The 19662-nt window shown below is 45.2% G+C and overlaps 4 protein-coding genes across 4 annotated transcripts; 1 reads left to right on the forward strand and 3 right to left on the reverse strand.

The window, feature by feature from the left end:
* Positions 1-11277: 11277 nt before the first annotated feature.
* LOC103647828 (nuclear transcription factor Y subunit B-10) lies at positions 11278-12402 on the forward strand. The gene has a single exon (XM_008672332.3). The coding sequence runs from the start codon at positions 11583-11585 to the stop codon at positions 12198-12200; it is 618 nt and encodes a 205-aa protein (XP_008670554.1). The 5' UTR covers positions 11278-11582; the 3' UTR covers positions 12201-12402.
* A 1886-nt stretch (positions 12403-14288) lies between these two features.
* On the reverse strand, positions 14289-14893 carry LOC542110 (transparent leaf area peptide). The gene is made up of 2 exons (NM_001351997.1): positions 14622-14893; positions 14289-14554 (listed from the first exon to the last, which is right to left on the reverse strand). Exons 1-2 carry the CDS (start codon positions 14662-14664, stop codon positions 14439-14441), a joined length of 159 nt encoding a protein of 52 aa, NP_001338926.1. The 5' UTR covers positions 14665-14893; the 3' UTR covers positions 14289-14438.
* Positions 14894-16140: 1247 nt separating this feature from the next.
* On the reverse strand, positions 16141-17317 carry LOC100277291 (EAC3). The gene has a single exon (XM_008672333.4). It carries the CDS (start codon positions 17016-17018, stop codon positions 16548-16550), a length of 471 nt encoding a protein of 156 aa, XP_008670555.1. The 5' UTR covers positions 17019-17317; the 3' UTR covers positions 16141-16547.
* A 414-nt stretch (positions 17318-17731) lies between these two features.
* Positions 17732-18748, reverse strand: LOC100303909 (EAC1). Its single transcript, NM_001165491.2, has one exon. The coding sequence runs from the start codon at positions 18736-18738 to the stop codon at positions 17791-17793; it is 948 nt and encodes a 315-aa protein (NP_001158963.2). The 5' UTR covers positions 18739-18748; the 3' UTR covers positions 17732-17790.
* Between the last annotated feature and the right edge of the window lie 914 nt (positions 18749-19662).

Genomic DNA, 19662 nt, shown 5'->3' on the forward strand with positions numbered 1-19662 from the left:
TTTACCTTTAGAAGAGTTGGGCCTTAGATGAGGTCATTTGTATTCAGCACCGATGTCAATTGTCAAATTACAAGTAGATCATTCTCTCTAAAAAAACAGAGAAGAATAATATGCATCTAGTACCAACTATTTTGGTTCTTAAGATGTACTTCCTCCACACAAAAAAATATATTGTTAGGCTTCAAATAAGATAAACTGTTTTAAAGTTTAGCCAAGTTTATATAAAGTAATATAAACTCAAAAGTTTATAAAGTAATATAAACTCAAAAGTTTATATTACTCAAAAGTTTATTCTCCTTCTCCGACGGTGGGCTGTTACCCCATGTCCCTGTAGATATCTCTACTACTATAAACTCAAAAGTTTATTCCCCTCGTCCGGCAGCAGGTCATGCCCCTATTAATGGACCATTACTATTAATGGACCATTACCATCCAAGCATAAGGCGAGAGGAAGACGTATGCAACACAGAACTCCAACATAGTATCACCCTGCTAACTAAGTGAGGACGAGCAACCGATCAAACTGTAAAAAAAAGAATCATATACTTCGTTTCAACTCATACCTTTCTATACTTTTTAGCTAAGATAAAGTATAATATTTATTATTGTGTGTGGTGGTAATCACACGGATATGTTGGGTCAGATAAAATGTAATATTTTGAAAGGGAGGAGGATTGGAGAAAATCCTGATGCTCTAGCTAGCATGTTGGGAAAGCAAGTAGAGACCAATGGCCCGCAGGCACATGCATGCACTCGTTGGTAGCTGACTCTCGAGCGCGCGGCGGAATGATCTCTTTCAGCGTTGTGCAGCTTCCACTAGTAATAATCGCCGATGCAATGAAAATGCGCAAATGATCTGTCAAGTCGCGAGTCAACGACCATTCTTTTGTGCAGGGCATGCAGCCGACCGGGCGCCACCTGAAGCACTAGCTCGACGAAAGATAGATACTCTGTGCCGGCCAGAATAATGGAATTGAAGTGTGGAGGCCCATGGACATGGACATGTAGGATGGATCGTCTGTGCACATGTGACATGTCTCCTCAACCGGAGTATGCATGCGTAGGTAGCAGTAGGCCACTACCCCATTCGATGATGAAGCTAGATGCCTGCGATCATCATCCCTATGATCTCTACGCGAATCCGGAACAGGGATCGGAGCAATGTCTTTGCCGCAGTGTGTGTGGGTACAATTCATGTGTGATGTGGTAGGGGTGGAGCGCAATCGTGCGTCGCTATTTGGTCGATCGGTCGGTCGATCCTTGGTGCATCCTGGACGAATGCTACGCTATATATACTCATAGGCGGTGTGGATCGAGGCGGGGTCAGAAGGGCGGACGATGGTGGTCTTTTAATTTGCTGGCAATTCTCATCTAATTTAGCGCTTGATTGGTGACGAAGTAAAAGTGGGAATCCCGTCTCTGTTTTGAGGGATATAACGGTTCTACTTGTTGTTAATTTGATTGAGAGAGAAATAGGACCATGCATTGCACAGCAACACAAAGCACCAAAAGTAGTCATCTTATTGCGATCATGAGCTATTTCTCAAATGTAGTACATATATAACTACTTGCATGTCCAATATATCAGGGTTATTAAAACCTCACCAGTTTTGAAGCCCTCCCCGCGCTTCACGGGTACGACGCTCCGACTACGGTGACACGTGTAAAGGTCCGGACGCGAACTCATCCTCAAACTGAGCTTTGAGATATCGTCGTGTCCGACTCCCATACCCCCACGCCGTGTCCGGCTCCCATCCCTCCCACATCATCTCTGTCTCCTCACCTCGCGCTCGTCGCTCGTGCTCGACTCGCTCCACCAGCCCCGCTCGCCGTGGGGCACAACCTTCCACCACCACCCCCTTCGTCGCCGACCACGCGCTTAGAGACGTCTAGGTCGCCGGTGTTGGCGACCTGCTCTGTGACACTTGTGGCTCCGGCGACCTGCTCCTCTACGACCGCAGCCACCACACCTTCCGCCTCCCCCCAATCGCCACCAAGGTGCCCATCCAGTCGCCTCCCCATCCGGCCACACCACCATGCTGTCAACGGCCGCGTGCCTCGCAGCTCGACACCTCCTCAGCCTTACCTCTGCATCGAAAGCCATCAGCCTCTCGCTTGCTTCGTTTCCAGTCGAGCCTCTTCTCTGCCCAACTCATACCCCCACCATTCCCCCAAACTCGATTCCAGGATTAGCAGCTTTCGACGCTCTAAACATGGTCCACCACAGTTCCGTCTCTAGACTCCTTGTTATTCCCAGGCACAAGAGTCTATGCAAGCTTTCTGATGTCCGTCTCTACATGTTGAGAATGCTAAACAACAGGTTATAGTGTTATACTCTATATTGAAAGCACAACTGTCATCTGACGAGGCTCATACACATACAGGTATCCATTCTCTTAGGTATATGTTATGCTATGTTTATTGATCCTGACTCATCAGTTTTTCTGCTTTGCACCATATAAATAGGTTATATACTTATATGCATAACTGCAAATAAATTCCTAGAGCAGAAACAAAGATTTATTTAGTTATCTTATAAGCCCTCATGCACCTGTGGCATTTGCCTTCAGGAAAGTTGTTGGAGAGCATAATGATACAAACCAAACCTCCTTGAAGTTCCTTAAAGAAGGCAGTGTGCAGTCCTCTCCAAATAAATTTTTATCGAGTGATGTTGGTCCTCTTCTCAAAATGATGTGTCATTTATATTAGTTTACTCGTGGCTTGCTGCACACTAAATTTTCATGTGTGTTACAGCTTCATTCCTCACAATGCTTTATTGTGTTTAATGCAATAAGGATATCGGTAACTCTTGTTGCTTTTCTACTAGAACATGCCTCTGAATTGATCAATAGAGTTATCTTAAGCATAGTTTCTGTAGTTTTTATTTACCTGGAATACTTAAGAGGGTCAAATCTGCAAGGAACTAGATATAAAATCTCCATGCCGCTTATCGGTCATCCTTTGAATTTCTGAAGCATTAGTTTTTAGGTGTAAAATCGTGGTGCTGCAGATTATCAGACCTATTGATTTTATGTAGATTAGGAAGGACGCAGATAGTAAAAACGATACTAATTTAGTGTGCTAATTAGATTAAGGAACCCAAAATTCCTATCCAACACCCTAATTTCGCTTTTCTAAATTCATTTTTATTGTTGAATATATATGTTTGCTTGTACCAATTCTGGGAACGGTCATGGTTGGGTACCGGAGAACCAGAACAGTCCCTTTGGAAGAAAAAGAGAGAACAAGAACAACATTTATGAAGCATGACAAGTTGTCTGGTTCTAATTATTGGAGATTTTGTAGTTTTTCATTTATCGAAGCCTCAATCGACTTGCACATCGGCAATCAAGGCCATTGAAATGTCTTTATGTATTACAAAAGTTGATAAGAAGGCCAGTAGGCAACCAAGAAGGGGTGACTGAGCAGCCAGCGATTCAAAGTACGACTTCTACTATTTGAGAAACCCCATGTGCTTTATTTCTTTTTCTCTGCACAAGCTTGCCCTTGTGTCCTATTTTTCTATTGCTTCCACTATAGCATTTATTATTGCTTGCATTTTAGCTATTTGTAGCATATTGTGATCATGTGTGGGAGAGAAATTTGACACATCATTTTTACCGCCTTTGTGACTGGTGCTATTTAGAATGGTGGACCCATATTGTCCGGTTGTTTCCTCATAGAGGAAAAATATTTGCATCAGACTAACGTATAAATAGGACGACATTGATTTTTTCAATACAAAAAATATATGTTGTATTGTTCTTTGCAAACGTTGTAACCATCAAACTATATTGGTGCATTTATGCTCATTTCCGTTGCCTTCAAATAATCAGGTCCCTTATGTGAAAGTCGTAAATGTGCCCAAACACAGGAAGCAGCTTGACCGTGGGCAAGAAGTTAAAATGTCAAAGTTTCAGGTTTGTAATCTACACACATGTGCTGCTTTCATTGAAAATCGTGCTCTTATAACATATCTATATTATGCATTTTTTTCATAATGGAAACAAAGTCTGGCCTTGGCCTCAAACGAGGTTACAACCAAATATATCTATATTTTGCATGAAGTGATGACTTATGCTCTGAGAGCGCTACTGATTATTTTGCTATCCTTAATCGTTGTTGTTGGTCTGTACCTGTTGTGGAAAGGTATATTCTGGCTTTTTGACTGGATGAACAAAATGGAAGAGCAGATGGCGAGACAAAGGCATCCGAGGGGTGCAATGTTGTAAAAAAAGATAATGGAGTTACTTTGAGCCTAATAATCGGCATTGACCTATGGATTAATTAATAGTCGTTAGGGATCTAGTTCTACAGTATCATAAACATGTCGTCGTTTTCTTTCTCGCTTTTCTCACTATAAATTAGCATTTGTATGTGTAATGTATAGTTGTATTTCCATTTTGCTACTCTGATAATTGTATACATTTCTTGTGCAGAACTGCAAAAGCTTGATATCCAGCAAGGCCTAGCAGTTGGAGAGTGCTCATGCTTTTAACTTCTTCCCTAACACAGACAGGTCACTATTCCTACTTCTTTGACTAAAATGTACCAAGTCATATTTGACTTGAAAGTATCACAACATCTTGCTGCAACAATGATCATTATACATTTCTCCAAGTTATGTTGTAAGAATAAAAATTAGCTTCAACTTTAAAATTACTATGCTTGTCTTAGTTGTCAGCTGTTTTGTGTCTACATACTTGAATTTTTAATGGTAAAATTGAGCATTCCTTTGCGTTGTACTCTGAATTTTTTAAAAGAGCTTTGCTATTGGTTTATACAGAACCAGTCTATTTTATAGTGTGCACTGTCTACTTTGAATCACACTAAGATTTGACTAATGGAGGTAGGGCGCCGCGAAGCGCGCCTCCTTTTTCTAGTTTCAGTAAAAAAGCGGTCACTAATGACTGATTTGGTGGGCAGAGATCACGAGGGGATCCATGGATGAGGATTTTCCCTTGTTATTCCTATGTCCAAGTCCGTGTCAGCTTAGCAATGATGAATCTTGCCACAAACTTCTCCTATAGCACACAACTGAAATTCTTGAATTCTTTTACCTGTATATGTATTTCAAGAGCTTGTTATACTATAGATCGATCATCGGTCATTCTATAGCCATGGAACTGCTCCATGTCTTACAATTAGTTCTAGCGTAAGAAACTTCATTTTCAGTGTCTAGTGCACCATGCATTTATTTGACAACGGACGTCGTCACATATGCATCAACAATGGAATATTATAGTACGCTGATTATTGCCCCCCTTAAATGTAGTATAAGCATCCTGAAACGCACACACTCCTCTTTGAGCGATATAGAGGTGATCTAGGTTCGACAACTAAGTATCATTCTATTGTAGTGAACCATAATATACATCTCTATGCATGTGTTCCTTATAAAACATTCGGTTTTAATATGCTCGCAAAGCCTTATCGAGAAAAATTGCCACGTTTTTGGATTGTAAGATATCTAAGCAATTTTAGCAGCTAGCAATTTATTCCATAAATGGACAATGTATGATCTAGGCATATAGAAAATACTAACTAACATAATTTATCAAAAAATATTGGATATCGAACAAGAGAAATATACCGTGTTCGTGTAGTCGTTATGCTTGTTGCAATGCAGAGAAGTAGCCGTGTTGAATATCAAAACTCGTCAAGAAGAGAAGATAACACGAGTGTGGCATGCCTTCACCTTTTTCCAATAACTCCAAGTAGACCATAAAAGTCAAGACAAATCCAAAAATATAAGTTGAGTTAATATCCTGTCAACATCTTCTAACGGTACTAGACCATAACACGCACTTTTATTTAATACGTGGCTTAGAATATATTTAATTACTTATACGTGCCAAATTCAGAATATAACTAACAGCCAGATCTAGATTTAACAAAAAGAAAAATGAGCATGAAGCGAGATCCGGATTTGATTAAGGCGGTGTTTGAATGTACTATAACTAATAATTAGTTGGCTAAAAAATTATTAGTAAAATTAGTTATCTAACAAATAACTAGTTAACTAGTAGCTAATTTACTAATAATAGCTAATAATTAAAATATTAACTAGGGTGTCTAGATGTCTCTAGCTAATTTTAATCACTAATTATAGTATATTTAAACACGACTTAAAAAGGCCATGCAGCAAGATGGCCACATGGTACAAGCTTTCAAGAGCGTACGTAGCCATACACACGAGCATCTTTCATCTGAACGAAAGCCACGCTACCAGCTGCCTCATGCACCGGGAAGGGAAACCCCTGCCGCTGCCGGCTTCGTCACTACGACGACGACGTCATCTGCATTGATCCCGGCGCCGCCCGCCCGCGCGCAGCCTCACACCGGACGCTGCCATCCAGCCGGCAGCGCGCGGCCTCGATCGCTAACGGCCGGCCTCACGGCGGTGCCCCGTACGTGCATAGAGGTGATAATTGACTCGAAATTTTACATTATAAAATTTAAAAATCGAGATTTATTTATATTCATTTTAACTAAAATTTATTTAAAACCTTAACATTCTATGAAGAATCATTTAGATCACGATCCATTACTACCTTTACTCGTACATAATGATGTGCACAAGATAATCCCCGTCAAATTAAACAGTCAATCTAAACTAGCTAGCTTTAGGAGATATTTTTTTCGCCTGATGTGTTGCCCTACTAATTCCGAGCTCATCATGCTTGCTTGCCACCACACACCAAGCAGGGGTGGTTGTTTTCTGGACGAAACGAAACGAGCACTGCCAGTCTGCCACCTGCGGCGACCACCGACACGTCCGTGACTACTCTCTCTCTCTCTTCTGGTACCCTCAAGACTGGAGAAGAGACAGCAAGCAGACGCCGGCACACAGTAATCTAGCACGTACTGATCGATCGCGCGCTGTCAGCTTCACTGCCGCACATCTCCATCGACCACTCCATCAGCTAGCTCGCTCAATCATGACATTGGCGAGAGGGCGCGGCACATGCTGGAGGCTGGAGCAATGCCATGTATCCGATCCATGGCTAAGCCAGGCGGCAGCAGGCACTTCTCTCCTCACTAATTAACTACGGGATCATGGCCGTCAACATCACTATGCTTCAATAGCCCCGCTTACTTTTTCGCTTAATGTTGGTGCGGTTGCGTGCGATATTACAAGCCACACATTTCACTAACCCTGCCCAGCCGCCGGCCGGTACATATCAATAAGGGCTTGTTCGTTTTACCGTTAATCCATGTGGATTGAGTGGTATTGAGTCGGTTTAAATCCATAGCAAGTCAAAATCTATCTCAATTCATCACAATACACATCAATCCACATAAAATTGAAATAACCGAACAAGGTCTAAGTGGGAATACCGGAGAGGATTTAAGTTTCAAAACTAGTGCTTAAAGATGGAGCCCGGCCGGTAGATATCAATGCATATGTGCTTAACTCAGATCAATTATTAGGTTATCTCCAACCAATCTTCTATCGCACATCTTCTATCTTATCTCCTATTTCATGCTCTAATCTTCAAACATGATCGATGTCTATAACACAAACACAATATTTTACACATCATAAACAAGCACAGCCTTAGCCGACACTAGTAGGTACAAAATCTAATTAAGGGGTGTTTGGTTTCTATGGACTAATATTTAGTCCCTTCATTTTATTCCATTTTAGTATATAAATTGTCAAATATAGAAACTAAAATAGAGTTTTAGTTTCTATATTTGACAATTTTAGAACTAAAATAGAATAAAATGTAGGGACTAAAAATTATTCCCTATGAGCACTTCACTCGATGCCACTTGGCAGGCGTGAGACGTCCTAGTGGCTTTGACCTAGATATGTTGCGTTGCAGCATCGTTTGCTGCCTTTGCATCACCACTACTAGAAAGAAAATGCCTCTTTTCGGAGTGGTGGCTGGTCGTTAAGTTAGTGGCAAAGGCTATCGTTTTTTTTATTTTGGATCTATGCTTGTTTAGTGGCGTTGTTGGTGATGTGGCGTCATTTTGGGATAGGGACATGTGTCCAACTAGCCAGTATTTTGTGTTACAAACAAATTGGCCAGTATTTCATATAGGAGCCCTGTGGCCCACAGAAATAGCTTTCAGCTAGAACGAGCTTCCTTTTTTCCGCTCGCCATATGTTCAAGTTCAACGTACATTTCAGTTTTTTTTAAATGGCCGCCGAGGACTTGTTTAGATACATTTATATTTATCTTAATTTATGTATTGTAGTAGATTATGATGAAAATTAAACTAAGTTTCATTCTAATCTACTGTAATACACGTGGATATTCTGACCACCTCTCTGTCTCTACTCAATTTCACTTCATATCCTTTGCACTATAACCAAAGATACTAGAAAACATTGTTAGTTCAAATATTTATGTTGATCATCAAACACTATAACATAACTATCAATAATCTTGGATCCATTTTTCTTACAATGAATTTAGTTGAAACCTTAGTTTTATGGCGGCTCATGTTGTAGCCATAACATGAATATAGGGCCTGAGTTTCAATTTTTTTCTTTGTTGAAGTGTATAAGTAGATTGCCTATCTTCTCTTAACAGCTTAAACTTTTGGGTTGAAATGATTAATGTGTTCACTCTATCACGATATTAGAGCCAGAGGTCTCGAGTTCGAACCTTCAAACATATTTTATTAGGAAATTTGGATCCATACCATTAAAAGATCACCACTTTGGATCCATACCATTACTATCCAACTTACATGTGGGTCCACATGAGTCAATGACATGTGGGGTCCATGGTATATATCTAAAGTTTGGATCTTTTAATGGTATAGATCCAATTGTTCCTATTTTATTTGTCTCTCTGGCTACACGTGAATGGTGGCGTTGAAGTGTGCCTACATTCTTAGAATAGCTTAAGTTTTTTGGTTGATCTGGTTAGTAAGTGGATTGACTACTTTCTTATAATATCTTAAGCTTTTGGATTGAGCTGGTTAGTATGTCCGCTATAATATTCTTAGTTGCTAGATTTTTTAGTCTAAACTAATTGTGTTTATTATATAGTTTATTCAAATCTGCCATGTATTTTGTTAAACCCAAGAATTTTAGGACCTAGATTGCACTTTTAGTTGCTAGGGTAGCATAAGTAGATTTATATCTATACTGTGGCCCTAAAATTAGCATGGGAGCATGAACTGATATAATAGGAGCTAACAATGCTAGTCTGGTAGCTTTAAGATTATATAATCTATAAGTCTAACAATCATTTTTACTCTAAATGAATCTAAGAAGCCAGAGATGCCATGGCCACCTATGGTTTGGACTTACCTCTTGTATTACTTAGGGTATGTTTGAATGCAATAGAGATATTAGTTAGCTGGCTAAAAATTACTAGTGGAATTAGCTGGCTAACTATTAGCTGGGTTAAACAAACTAATGAACTAATGGATAGTTGAAGATGCAATTAATAGTTCACTATATTATTAGTTTGGAGTTTACGTTTAGATGTCTTCCGCTAAAAAAACTAATAGTTGAACTATTAGTTTGATTGTTTTGATGTCTCTATCTAATTATTAGCAGCTAATTATTATCTCTAGTGCATTCAAATATGACCTTAAAATATTGAGTTTGATCTATTAATAAATAGCTCGATGTCCAAGTGTTTTTATTTTTGAAAGTTGAGTTACTAAAATTGTATACTACCAATAAAAATATGTCATAATGCCTCTGCCATTGACGTATGAAAGGAACATTTTTCATGAATGTTGAAACATAGAAATATATATTCTCGTATCTTATGCATGGTACTCCACATAATTGCAGAACATGTATGTTTACCTTAAGTTAGTTTTCAAGAATTAGGTGTGATGTATGTGCATAATTTGAAAATATATAAGTATACTTTGTGGTTACTTACATCATCTTTAACTAACAGAAGATGCTAGAGATTTAAATGTAGACTTGAGAGGATATTCTTATTGTGTTTCATAATATCATAAGATGGTGATTTAGATAAGGTTCCTTAGCTTATCTATAATAATGGCAACGTGATCCTTTTTTTTTAGGAGAGGGATATTTTAGGTTATGTTTCATGGTGACAGGATAGATGCTTGCAATTTAGATATAGAGTTAGGATCATCTATGTTTTTTCCATAATGACAATGCAGCTGTGCTTTAAGAAAACAAATATATATTTCATAGAACGATATATGTTATTATCAATGCTGAGTAGTAGTGTACATCAAATTAATATACTAGATCTTTGTAATTTTCTGAAAAATAGAATCTATTTTTATATCACGTCTTATAATTTTTTTAGCTATTAGCTAACTAATAGTTAATGACTTTTTAGCTATTAGCAGACCCTTAAATATATATTAATGTTGTAATGTAGAGGCTTCACTAATCTCACCAATTAGTAAAATATTACCTTATTTTTTAAAATTGTAATAAATACTTTTAGCTTGTATATAGATACATATAGAGCCGGTTTTATAGGCTCACACCTAGAAATTATAGATTTTGATATATCTAGATATATAGGAATAATTGAAAAACAAAGATATTTTATAGCTTAAAACAAAAGGAATATACCTACAAACAGAAACAATCAAACAAGCAACCACTGAAGTATGTCAAGACCAGTACCTACGTACTAGCGTAGTTAGCATTCAGGCATGGTGGTTCTCAGCGCCGATCGCCGATCAATGGATGGTTCCAGTAGCAAATTTGTTATTAAGAGCAAGTTTAATAATAGAGTTCATTGTTAACTCTAACTCCTTATCATATCGTTTAGAGTTAATAATAAACATACTTATATAATAAAGCTGGCTATAAGATTGACTCTTATATTATTGTTTTGTCTGTTTTCCTTTCATTCTTTTATCTTGTCACATGAGAGTCTGGGTCCTCTATTTTTTATGTCTCTTTTCTTCGCATAAGAAAAATGCTATATAAATATTAAACTTATTGTCTATTTGATCTAAGAAAAAAAAAGTTGATGGTGCCAATTCACGTCTCGCCATCTCCCAAGATATTTGCAGTTGAAACTAGAGTCGTAGACACGTCACACAAGCGGTCAATAGACCAAGGACACGTCAGGCCCACTCCCTCCACGTTTTCACTCCTACGTGGCAGCCACCCAGGGACCACCCCGTGGATCACGCACCCGATCACGCACGCCCTGGCCCACGCGGACGGCCCTGGCTCCGCCACTGTGGCGGAAACGGACGGCATCGGCTAATGGACAAACAAACGGCCGGTAGCGCGACACGTCTCCCCTCGATGCGTTTTATCCCCACGATGCATCCGTCGCGACGAGCGCTGCGCCGGTGCCCCCATTCTCCACTCGGACTCCGCTCTCCTGCCCCGCTCTCCCTCGGTCCCTCCCAGGCCCAGCTTCCAGCTCGCTCTCCGCCGCCGCTGCTATCCCGCTCTCTCTCCTCTACCTCCTATCCTCCCAGTCCCAGCCAGAGCTGTCCTGCTGGTTCTCTGCGTCTGCTGCGCTCCCGCCGCTGCTGCTCGTGAAGTTATTCCTTCGGAGAGGCAGTGTGTTTGGATCGTTTTGGTCAGCCTCCTCGGAGTTGTTTGACTTGACCGGATCGGACACTGTTTGGTGGCTCAATCGGCCGCGATGCCGGACTCCGACAACGACGAGTCCGGCGGGCCGAGCAACGCGGACTTCTCGTCGCCGCGGGAGCAGGACCGGTTCCTGCCGATCGCGAACGTGAGCCGGATCATGAAGAAGGCGCTCCCGGCCAACGCCAAGATATCCAAGGACGGCAAGGAGACGGTGCAGGAGTGCGTGTCCGAGTTCATCTCCTTCATCACCGGTGAGGCCTCCGACAAGTGCCAGCGCGAGAAGCGCAAGACCATCAACGGCGACGACCTCCTCTGGGCCATGACCACGCTCGGCTTCGAGGACTACGTCGAGCCGCTCAAGCTCTACCTCCACAAGTTCCGCGAGCTCGAGGGCGACAAGGCGGCCGCGGGCTCGCAGCCGCCGCCGCCGCCGTCGTCAACGCACAATGGCGCGGGAGTGCCCGTCGGCTACGGCATGTACGGCGCCGGCGGAGGCAGCGGCATGATCATGATGATGGGACAGCCCATGTACCCGCCGGCCGCGTCGTCGGGGTACTCGCAGCAGCCGCCGCACCACCAGATGTCCATGGGCGGGAAAGGTGGCGCGTATGGCCACTGCGACGGCTCGTCGTCATCGCCGTCAGGGCTCCGCAGGCACGACGGGTTGTGACCGTCGCCGGCCGTCCATGCTTTTTGCATGGCTCAAGAGTGAAGGGGCCCGCCGGCGCCGGCTTCTTGCTTGTTGTCGGCAAATAGCGCCGGCCTACTGGCCAAGTTGACCTTCGTTTTTTTCCTTTTCTTTTTGTGGTAAGTAATGTTGTGCTGAATGGAGCCAGTGAACCAATATACGTTCCTTAACCTCTTGGTAATCCCATGATTCGTACCTGCTGCTAAACTGAGCTATGGCGACATTGCCAGTAGCCTTGATACAAATAGGGGTTCAGATTCTCGTACACATGTCAAATTTTCTAACTAGAGTCAATATTGCCTTAAATTGTTTGAAAGTGTTCTAGTGATTTTAAATAGAATCAAAACCGATCCTCTCAGCTCGTATATATATATATAGACACGACCAGGACGGCAATAAGAATAATAAAATAGAAAAAATGTGTTAGTCATAATATACTAGGTTCGCTAAGCATGACAAATATCAGGTTGTCCATGGCAGCATATTTGTATAAACAAACCTGAACAACTTATTATTAGTTGTGCCGAGATAATTTTAAATTTTAAGATGCCACGTCACATGACGACAAGTGTCGACGACACTATTAATCATTAAAAAAACAATGATACCTCTCCATTTTAAATTGAAAGTGGATTTGGACTGACCTGTTAGCTGCAGGATATAGTTTAGTGTTTGTTTTGTTTTTCTTTGGCAATTACGCTTTAATAAGCACAATATGGGTTTGGGGAGGGGAGGCGCGCGCATGCGTGTGCGGATGACAGTTTTTCATCAGGAAGCGTTACATCAAATTCAAGAGACAGCCTCTATCGTCATGAACCTTTCGAACGTACTAGCTTTCGTGCATGGCAATTTGGAACTACTGGTTTTCCCGGCCCAGCTGAAACCCTCGGAATCATGGATGGAATCGTCACAGTAGCACAACGCGATGCCCCAGCTGAAGAACAATGCAGAAGTAGATCCGGTGGCAGAAACACTGGAACAGAATCACATATATAATAATATGCCATACTTCCGCATCTATCATCACATATATATGCTCCCTAATTTGCAGTATATATTCTCAGCGCATCAGAAACCTTGACACGTGGACACTTAACAATGAAGCATAAAAAAACACAAATATCTGGGGACCAATCTGTGCTGCTGGGCCCAACAACCTTCTCTTTTAGCAAGCAATTAGGACTAGTGTTTGGGGATTTGTTTCATTTGTTTCCTCCGATGAGCTTCACTTGGTCTGTGGAGGTTCGTTTAGAATACTTTGGTTTTCAAAAGGTACTAGATATTACAAATCTTGTACTAGTTTCTAAAACCATGGTTCGTTTATTATCAAAAAAATGTTTTCTAGTTTTAGAAACTCCGCTCGTGACCTGTCGACGATGCATGGGGCGCGCGCCTGTCAACTGCTCACGCGCACCACCGCCTTGGGCTCGTAGCGGCGGTGGCCGGAAGCAATCATGCATGTCGTCCCCGGCGTCCACAGCGACTCGAGCTCTCCAATGTCCATGCCAAAGCAAACTGTGAGCCGGGAGCGTAGCGCGTCAGGCCGAAGTGGGGACGCTGACCGGCCGGACATCAGAGAGCGGTCGGAGAGCCGAGTGCATGCAGCGCAGCGGGATCGGAGCACAGGAGTACCGACGGCGAGAGGTGGCCAGGCTGGACAGGACGTGACGTGACCCGCGCGCGTCCGCCACCGGCGACACCACCCCGGGGTAAAAAGAGGTCAACGTCGAGATAGGAATCTAGATTGTGGGCGGCGGCGGATACGTCAACGGCGACCGGCGCGGCTGGGGGCCGCAAGCCCGCAATGCTACCTGGCATCTGGACAGGTGATGCACGTCCGCGCCGGTGGCTTTCTCGCATGGACCCCGACTGTTGTTAGATGCTATCAGCTTTTGATGTTGCGAATATTTTAGTCTTTCACCGAACAAATGGCGTGCTACGGCGACGACCCCGGACACAGGTACGTACGAGGACCTGCGGCGTGACTCCGGCGGCTCTCGCCGAGTTCATGGGCCGGACGACGTTCTTAGCAACTAATTAAGCACAGGAACAAGATAGAGGAGGATCGAGACGCAATCAATACATATATAGTACTATCAGGGAAACAGCAACGACGACGAAACAGCAAGATCTCGATGCGAGGCCGTCACCATGACCACAGGCGTTCGCTATGCCTTTTTATTTATTTCTAGCTCTGTCGACGCCGCCGGCCATCAGGATTCACTTCGCCCAGCAGGCCACCAAGGCCGTCACGACAAGGGAGACGACAGCCCACATGAATTGGAACAATACTCCCCACAGCATCTTGGTCTTGGCGCAGCAGCTGTTGCCTTTGCCTGGAGAGGAAGAGTGGTGATGCGAGCTCGTGGTGTGTGTGTGAGAGAGAGATGATGCACTACGTACTATTTGTAGTAGCCCAGGCGGCGGCTGCTGCTGCTGCTTGCATATAGTTGCATTAATTGCTGCCCGTCTCCGCCGCTCCCAGAAGACGAAACGCGAAGAGGCAATCGACCTTGGGAGTACACCCGCCCCCCTGTGAGCGACGAGATAAAGGAACCGGAGGTGAACAGGTCTGGCAGCGCGATGTATGCGTTGTCTTCGCCGCTCCAGGAACCAGAAGACGAAACGGAAACGCGGCCGGCCAGCCTGCAGGGGAGAGGGAACTCCAAGAGGAGGAGGTGGAGGCTGGCATGCATGGCATGGCCTTCAAGGCTTCAATAAGTGGTGGGCCGTTGCACGCGTCCCAGGAATTTAGGGCACGTTTGCGACGTTGGCCCGGCGGCCCGGCTGTGCTGGCGGGATGCAATCCACGTGTTTGTGCGGCCTGACTCGCTTCCGAGCTCGGCTCTGCGCGTGCAAAGGTGGCTCTTCAGCCTGGCTCCCAGGAAACGAAGGCAGACTCCGTTTTTCTGGAGCTCGGCTGCTCGTGGTGCAAACCAGCCGCTCGTGGCTGCTCCCAAGAAACAAAACTGGCTTCATCTATGTGTGGCAAACATCGGCTCACTTGGGCCAGGTTTATTTGGTACAAGTGCACAAACAAGATACGTTGTACTAGTTGAGACCGGCTGAAGTTAGCCTGGTTCACACGAGCGGGCCGAGCCGGCTGGATACACGTCACAAACACGCCCTTAATTGCTGCGGGCCGTCTCCCCCGCTGCTAGCTCCAGGAAGAAAAGGAATCGGCCTGGGAAATCCAAGAGGCTGCACTACACCTCCGCGCGCATAGGCGATAGGGCATAGCATAGCCAGGGTACCCCAGGAGGCAGACCCGATTCGCAAAATTCCCTTTTGATTGAATTTTGCACAAACTTGTACAAAAATCTTGGTAGAAGAAAAAACACGGAAAAAGTAAAATGGATCATCTATTTTTATACCAATTATACTCTATGGTGTAATACAAATTAAATTCGAATTCGAATCATATCTCCCACGGCTACGAAAAGGGGAAAAAATGCGGGAAGAAGGTGACAGCATCTTCTTTCACGGGACGATGTTGCCGAGCCGGTGGGTGGGTGGGGCCGGCCGCGAGGACGCCGAAGCAACTCGCCCTGATTGGCCCGTCTTGATGGCACCGGCAAGTCGATCTATTCTCTATCTTACCTTCGGCTATTGCATATGTATATGATTTGTTGGACACAGTCGAAATCCATGTCGACAGACACAAGTGACCGAACAACTTAAAGTGCCTTTGATCCAGCCTTTTAAAACTGAAACTAAACTAAAGGTTCGGCTTTTATACAGCTACTTTAAAAAGATAGTTTTTTTTTCTATAGTACAGATTCCTTTTATTGTTTGTCCAAGTTCCCTATATTAATAAGCAATAAGGGTATTTTAAATAAAAAAATTATTACAATGGAATTGTACGATTTATTTATAAAATATCAGGAACACAAATGTTAAATCAATTTTTTTTAACTAGATATATTAATTAAGAAATATATTTAAACAAAGTGCATATACATAGAGAATATATTACAGCAGATGCAGAGCAACATAATTCCCTTCTCCTAAACAAGGCCGTCACCGTACTAACCCGCGCTTGGGGAATCCACCAAATACACGCACAATACAATACTCCAGGACTACTGCACGACAGTGTGTTACAGCAGCCAAGATTCTTATATTTAGTTATTTACCATTACCACGAAAAGTGTTCGTAAAATTGCCATCAGATCCGTATTTAGATTGACCCATAATCCATAGACACAGTCACAACTAAAATAAGGTAAAATACTAATTATTTCGTTACCACACTCTCTCTCAACCTCGTACGTACTCGTACACCTGTAGGTACGTGCCCAGGCGTATCCACGAATGCACGTAGCATAGCTAGTACAAGAGGGGCTTCCCGGCGCGGAGGTCGCGGAAGTAAAGCCGGGGGTTGTTCTCGAACGCGCCCCGCGGCATGCGCGCGCCGCCGCGGCCCGGCGCAGCCATAAAGCGCGCGCGGCGGCCGCCGCGCGCCCTGCGGCAGGCGCAGCAGCAGCAGCAAAGCACGAGGGCGACCACTAGGGCCGGGATCACCACGGAGACGGCGACGCGCATCCACTGCCGGAGCGTCTCCGAGCGGGTCTCCGGCGGGAAGATCTCGTCCGCCTTCTCCGCCAGCGCCGCGAAGAGGGCGGCGAGGTAGGCCGCTGCCTCGGCGGCCTTCGCCTTGACGAGCTGCCACAGGCCCCAGAAAAAGTCGTCGGCGCCGTCCAGATCGAAGCTAAGAGCGCCGCCGCTGGCCACGGCGGTTCGTGCTGCGGTGAAGCCGCCTGGTACGATCTTCCTCGCCGGAGTCCCTGGGAAGGCCATGGTGTCTGTGTGTTTGTGGCTCGACCGGAGACAACCACTTGCGTGAGGGGTGAGGGTGACAATGGCAACCGAGAATTACTACTTAATAAGGAGTATATATGTACGAAACGACGCAACGCAATCACCGGCTAATTAAGGGGCCGTTTAGTTGCACTTTTGGACCGATTTTATTTTATAAAAAACAAAAGCCCAAACAAAGAATCTACTGCTTGTAAAATCGTTTGTAATTGCTTGGTGCATTTTTTTTGTGCTTATGTTTTTCTGCGTTGAAATGGATAAAATAACAAAATAGTTGTTTTAAGAGGAATAAGATAAAGCCTATATTTTACATTTGTTTTAATTAAATTTCCAGTTTTTCACAAGTCACAACGACCTTTTACAACTCACAATAATTTTTATTAGCCACAACTAAATCTAACCGCCCCTAAGATAGTGTAGATTGTTGGACGTTGGATTTTCAGTTTTTTTTTTTTGGGGGGGGGGGGGGGTACTTCACTGGTTCAACCGCTCAAGACCACTGATCAGGCACAAGCTCTCCCGAATGACAAACAAACCATGCGTTAAATTAGCGCAACAACAAATAATGCAAGAGGTGATGGTAGAACCGTAGAATACTCCTCGAGTTCTATTAGTCAACTAAACGTAGGAGCTTTACATCATGCAGACATGCTCATACAGTCATGCATACTCATGCATGAGACTATGAGACTAGCGTCTCGTAGGAATGTAGGATCTACTTCCCTCACTTCTGCTCGTGCCATGCTTGACCAGTTCACCGCCGGACGCCAAAAAGAGCGGCGACCGGAGAAGCGATGACCGAGGCCACCGTTTCCGTGCAGAAGACGGTGGCGGCCACGATGGGTGGAGCGGCTCGCATCAGCGCGAAGAAGAGCGCCGGCGCTGCCTCGAAGGCAGGGCGCGATATCAGCATGCCGGACGCGCCCGGGGCGTTCATGGTGACCCCAGCGGCGCAGTTCAGGCACTGCATGCAGGACGGCAGGAGGGAGGCGAACGCCGAGAAAACGGCAGAGCAAACGTAGAACAGCCCGTGCCCGAGGTGGAAGGCGGCGATCACGAGTACCTGGCCGACCCCGACGCTGGCGGCGAGGAGGACCGTAGCAGGACAGCAGAAAAACCAGACGAGCGCCGCGACGAGGACGACCGCAGCTATGCCCAGCACGTACGGGAGCAAGACGGGGGCAGCGGCCTGGATCCACCGGCAGAGCTCCGCTAGCTTACGGGGGATCTCGTGTGCTGCGTTCACCAGGGTGGCCCAGGCTCCGGGGAGGAAGCCCGCGACGAGCTGCCACGGGCCGTCGAGGGCGGAGATGATGGCGCCCACGGCATCGGCCATGCTGGTGGCGAGCCACTGCCAGAGCGTCTCTAGCGGCAGGACCAACAGGTGGGCCGCGTCGGCGATGCCCGCGACGATATGGGCGAAGAAGCCTGTGACGTGCTGCCACAGGCCGTTGAGGCCGGAGGCGATGGCGCCAGCGGCGCCGGTGACGACGGTGACCAGCGACTGCCAGAGCACCTCCAGTGGCAGGACGAGCAGCTGGGCCGCGCCAGCAAGAACCGCGAAGAGGCCGGCGAGGATGTCGGCGAAGAAGCCGGTCACCATCTCCCACAGGCCGAAGCTGATGCCGCCCACGTCGGCGACGCCTTGCGCGATGGTGCCAGCTGCGCCGCCATGCAGGAACTTCCGTGCTGTGATAGCCATAGAGATGGCCAAACGGGCCGGCCCGGCCCGGCCCGGCCCGGGCCCGGTGAAGCCCGGCCAAAACCGGGCCGGGCCTGCTGAGCCAGCGGGCTTAATTTTCTGTCCAAGCCCGGCCCGCAGCGGGCCTAAACGGGCCGGGCCGGCCCGTTTAGCATAGAAAAACGGGCCAAAAAGCGGGCTAAACGGGCCGGTAAGCACGTTTTAGTGTAAAAAAACGGGCTTAACGGGCTTAGAGGTAAACGGGCCGTGCCGGGCTAGCCCGCCGTGCCTAGTTTCCTGTCCAAGCCCGTCCGCTTATTCTACCGTGCCGGGCTCGGACCAGGCCCAAAAAGCGGGCTTCGTGCCGGGCTCACGGGCCTCGTGCTTTTTAGCCATCTATAGATAGCCATGCCAGATGCAGCGCCTCTTCTCTCAAGTCTCAAGAACGATTAGTGAGGGTGAGGTGAGGGTGTGAAATGGCGCTTCCTCTACATTGTGCAGTGATGTATATTTAGGCCCTGTTTGGGAACAAAGTTTTTGAAAACTACAGTTTTTGAAATACTATACTATACTTTAGTTATGACAATACCGTAGTTTATAATACCGCAGTTTTGAAAACTGACGTCCAGAGCTAAGTTTAGAATGCCTTAAAACAACTATAGTATTTGCAATACTTCAGTTTTGAAAACAGAGATTTTACCCAGCTTGCCAAACACCATTATGTATATAATACTGCAGTATTTGAGAATACTGCAGTATTCTTCCAAAACTGCAGAAAAACTTTGTTCCCAAACACCCCCTTAGTTTGCTAAGGAAAAGTCACTCCGTCCCAGAGCGGGTTTCGAGGGAGAGACGGTTTCACTCCCCCATGTACTTTCCTGGAATGGCTCACTAGTCACTAGTAGGGATGGCAGGGACTCCATCCCGGATTCTCCGCGGAAAATT

Source organism: Zea mays, chromosome 2, assembly GCF_902167145.1.
Source record: "Zea mays cultivar B73 chromosome 2, Zm-B73-REFERENCE-NAM-5.0, whole genome shotgun sequence".
Lineage (NCBI taxonomy): Eukaryota > Viridiplantae > Streptophyta > Magnoliopsida > Poales > Poaceae > Zea > Zea mays.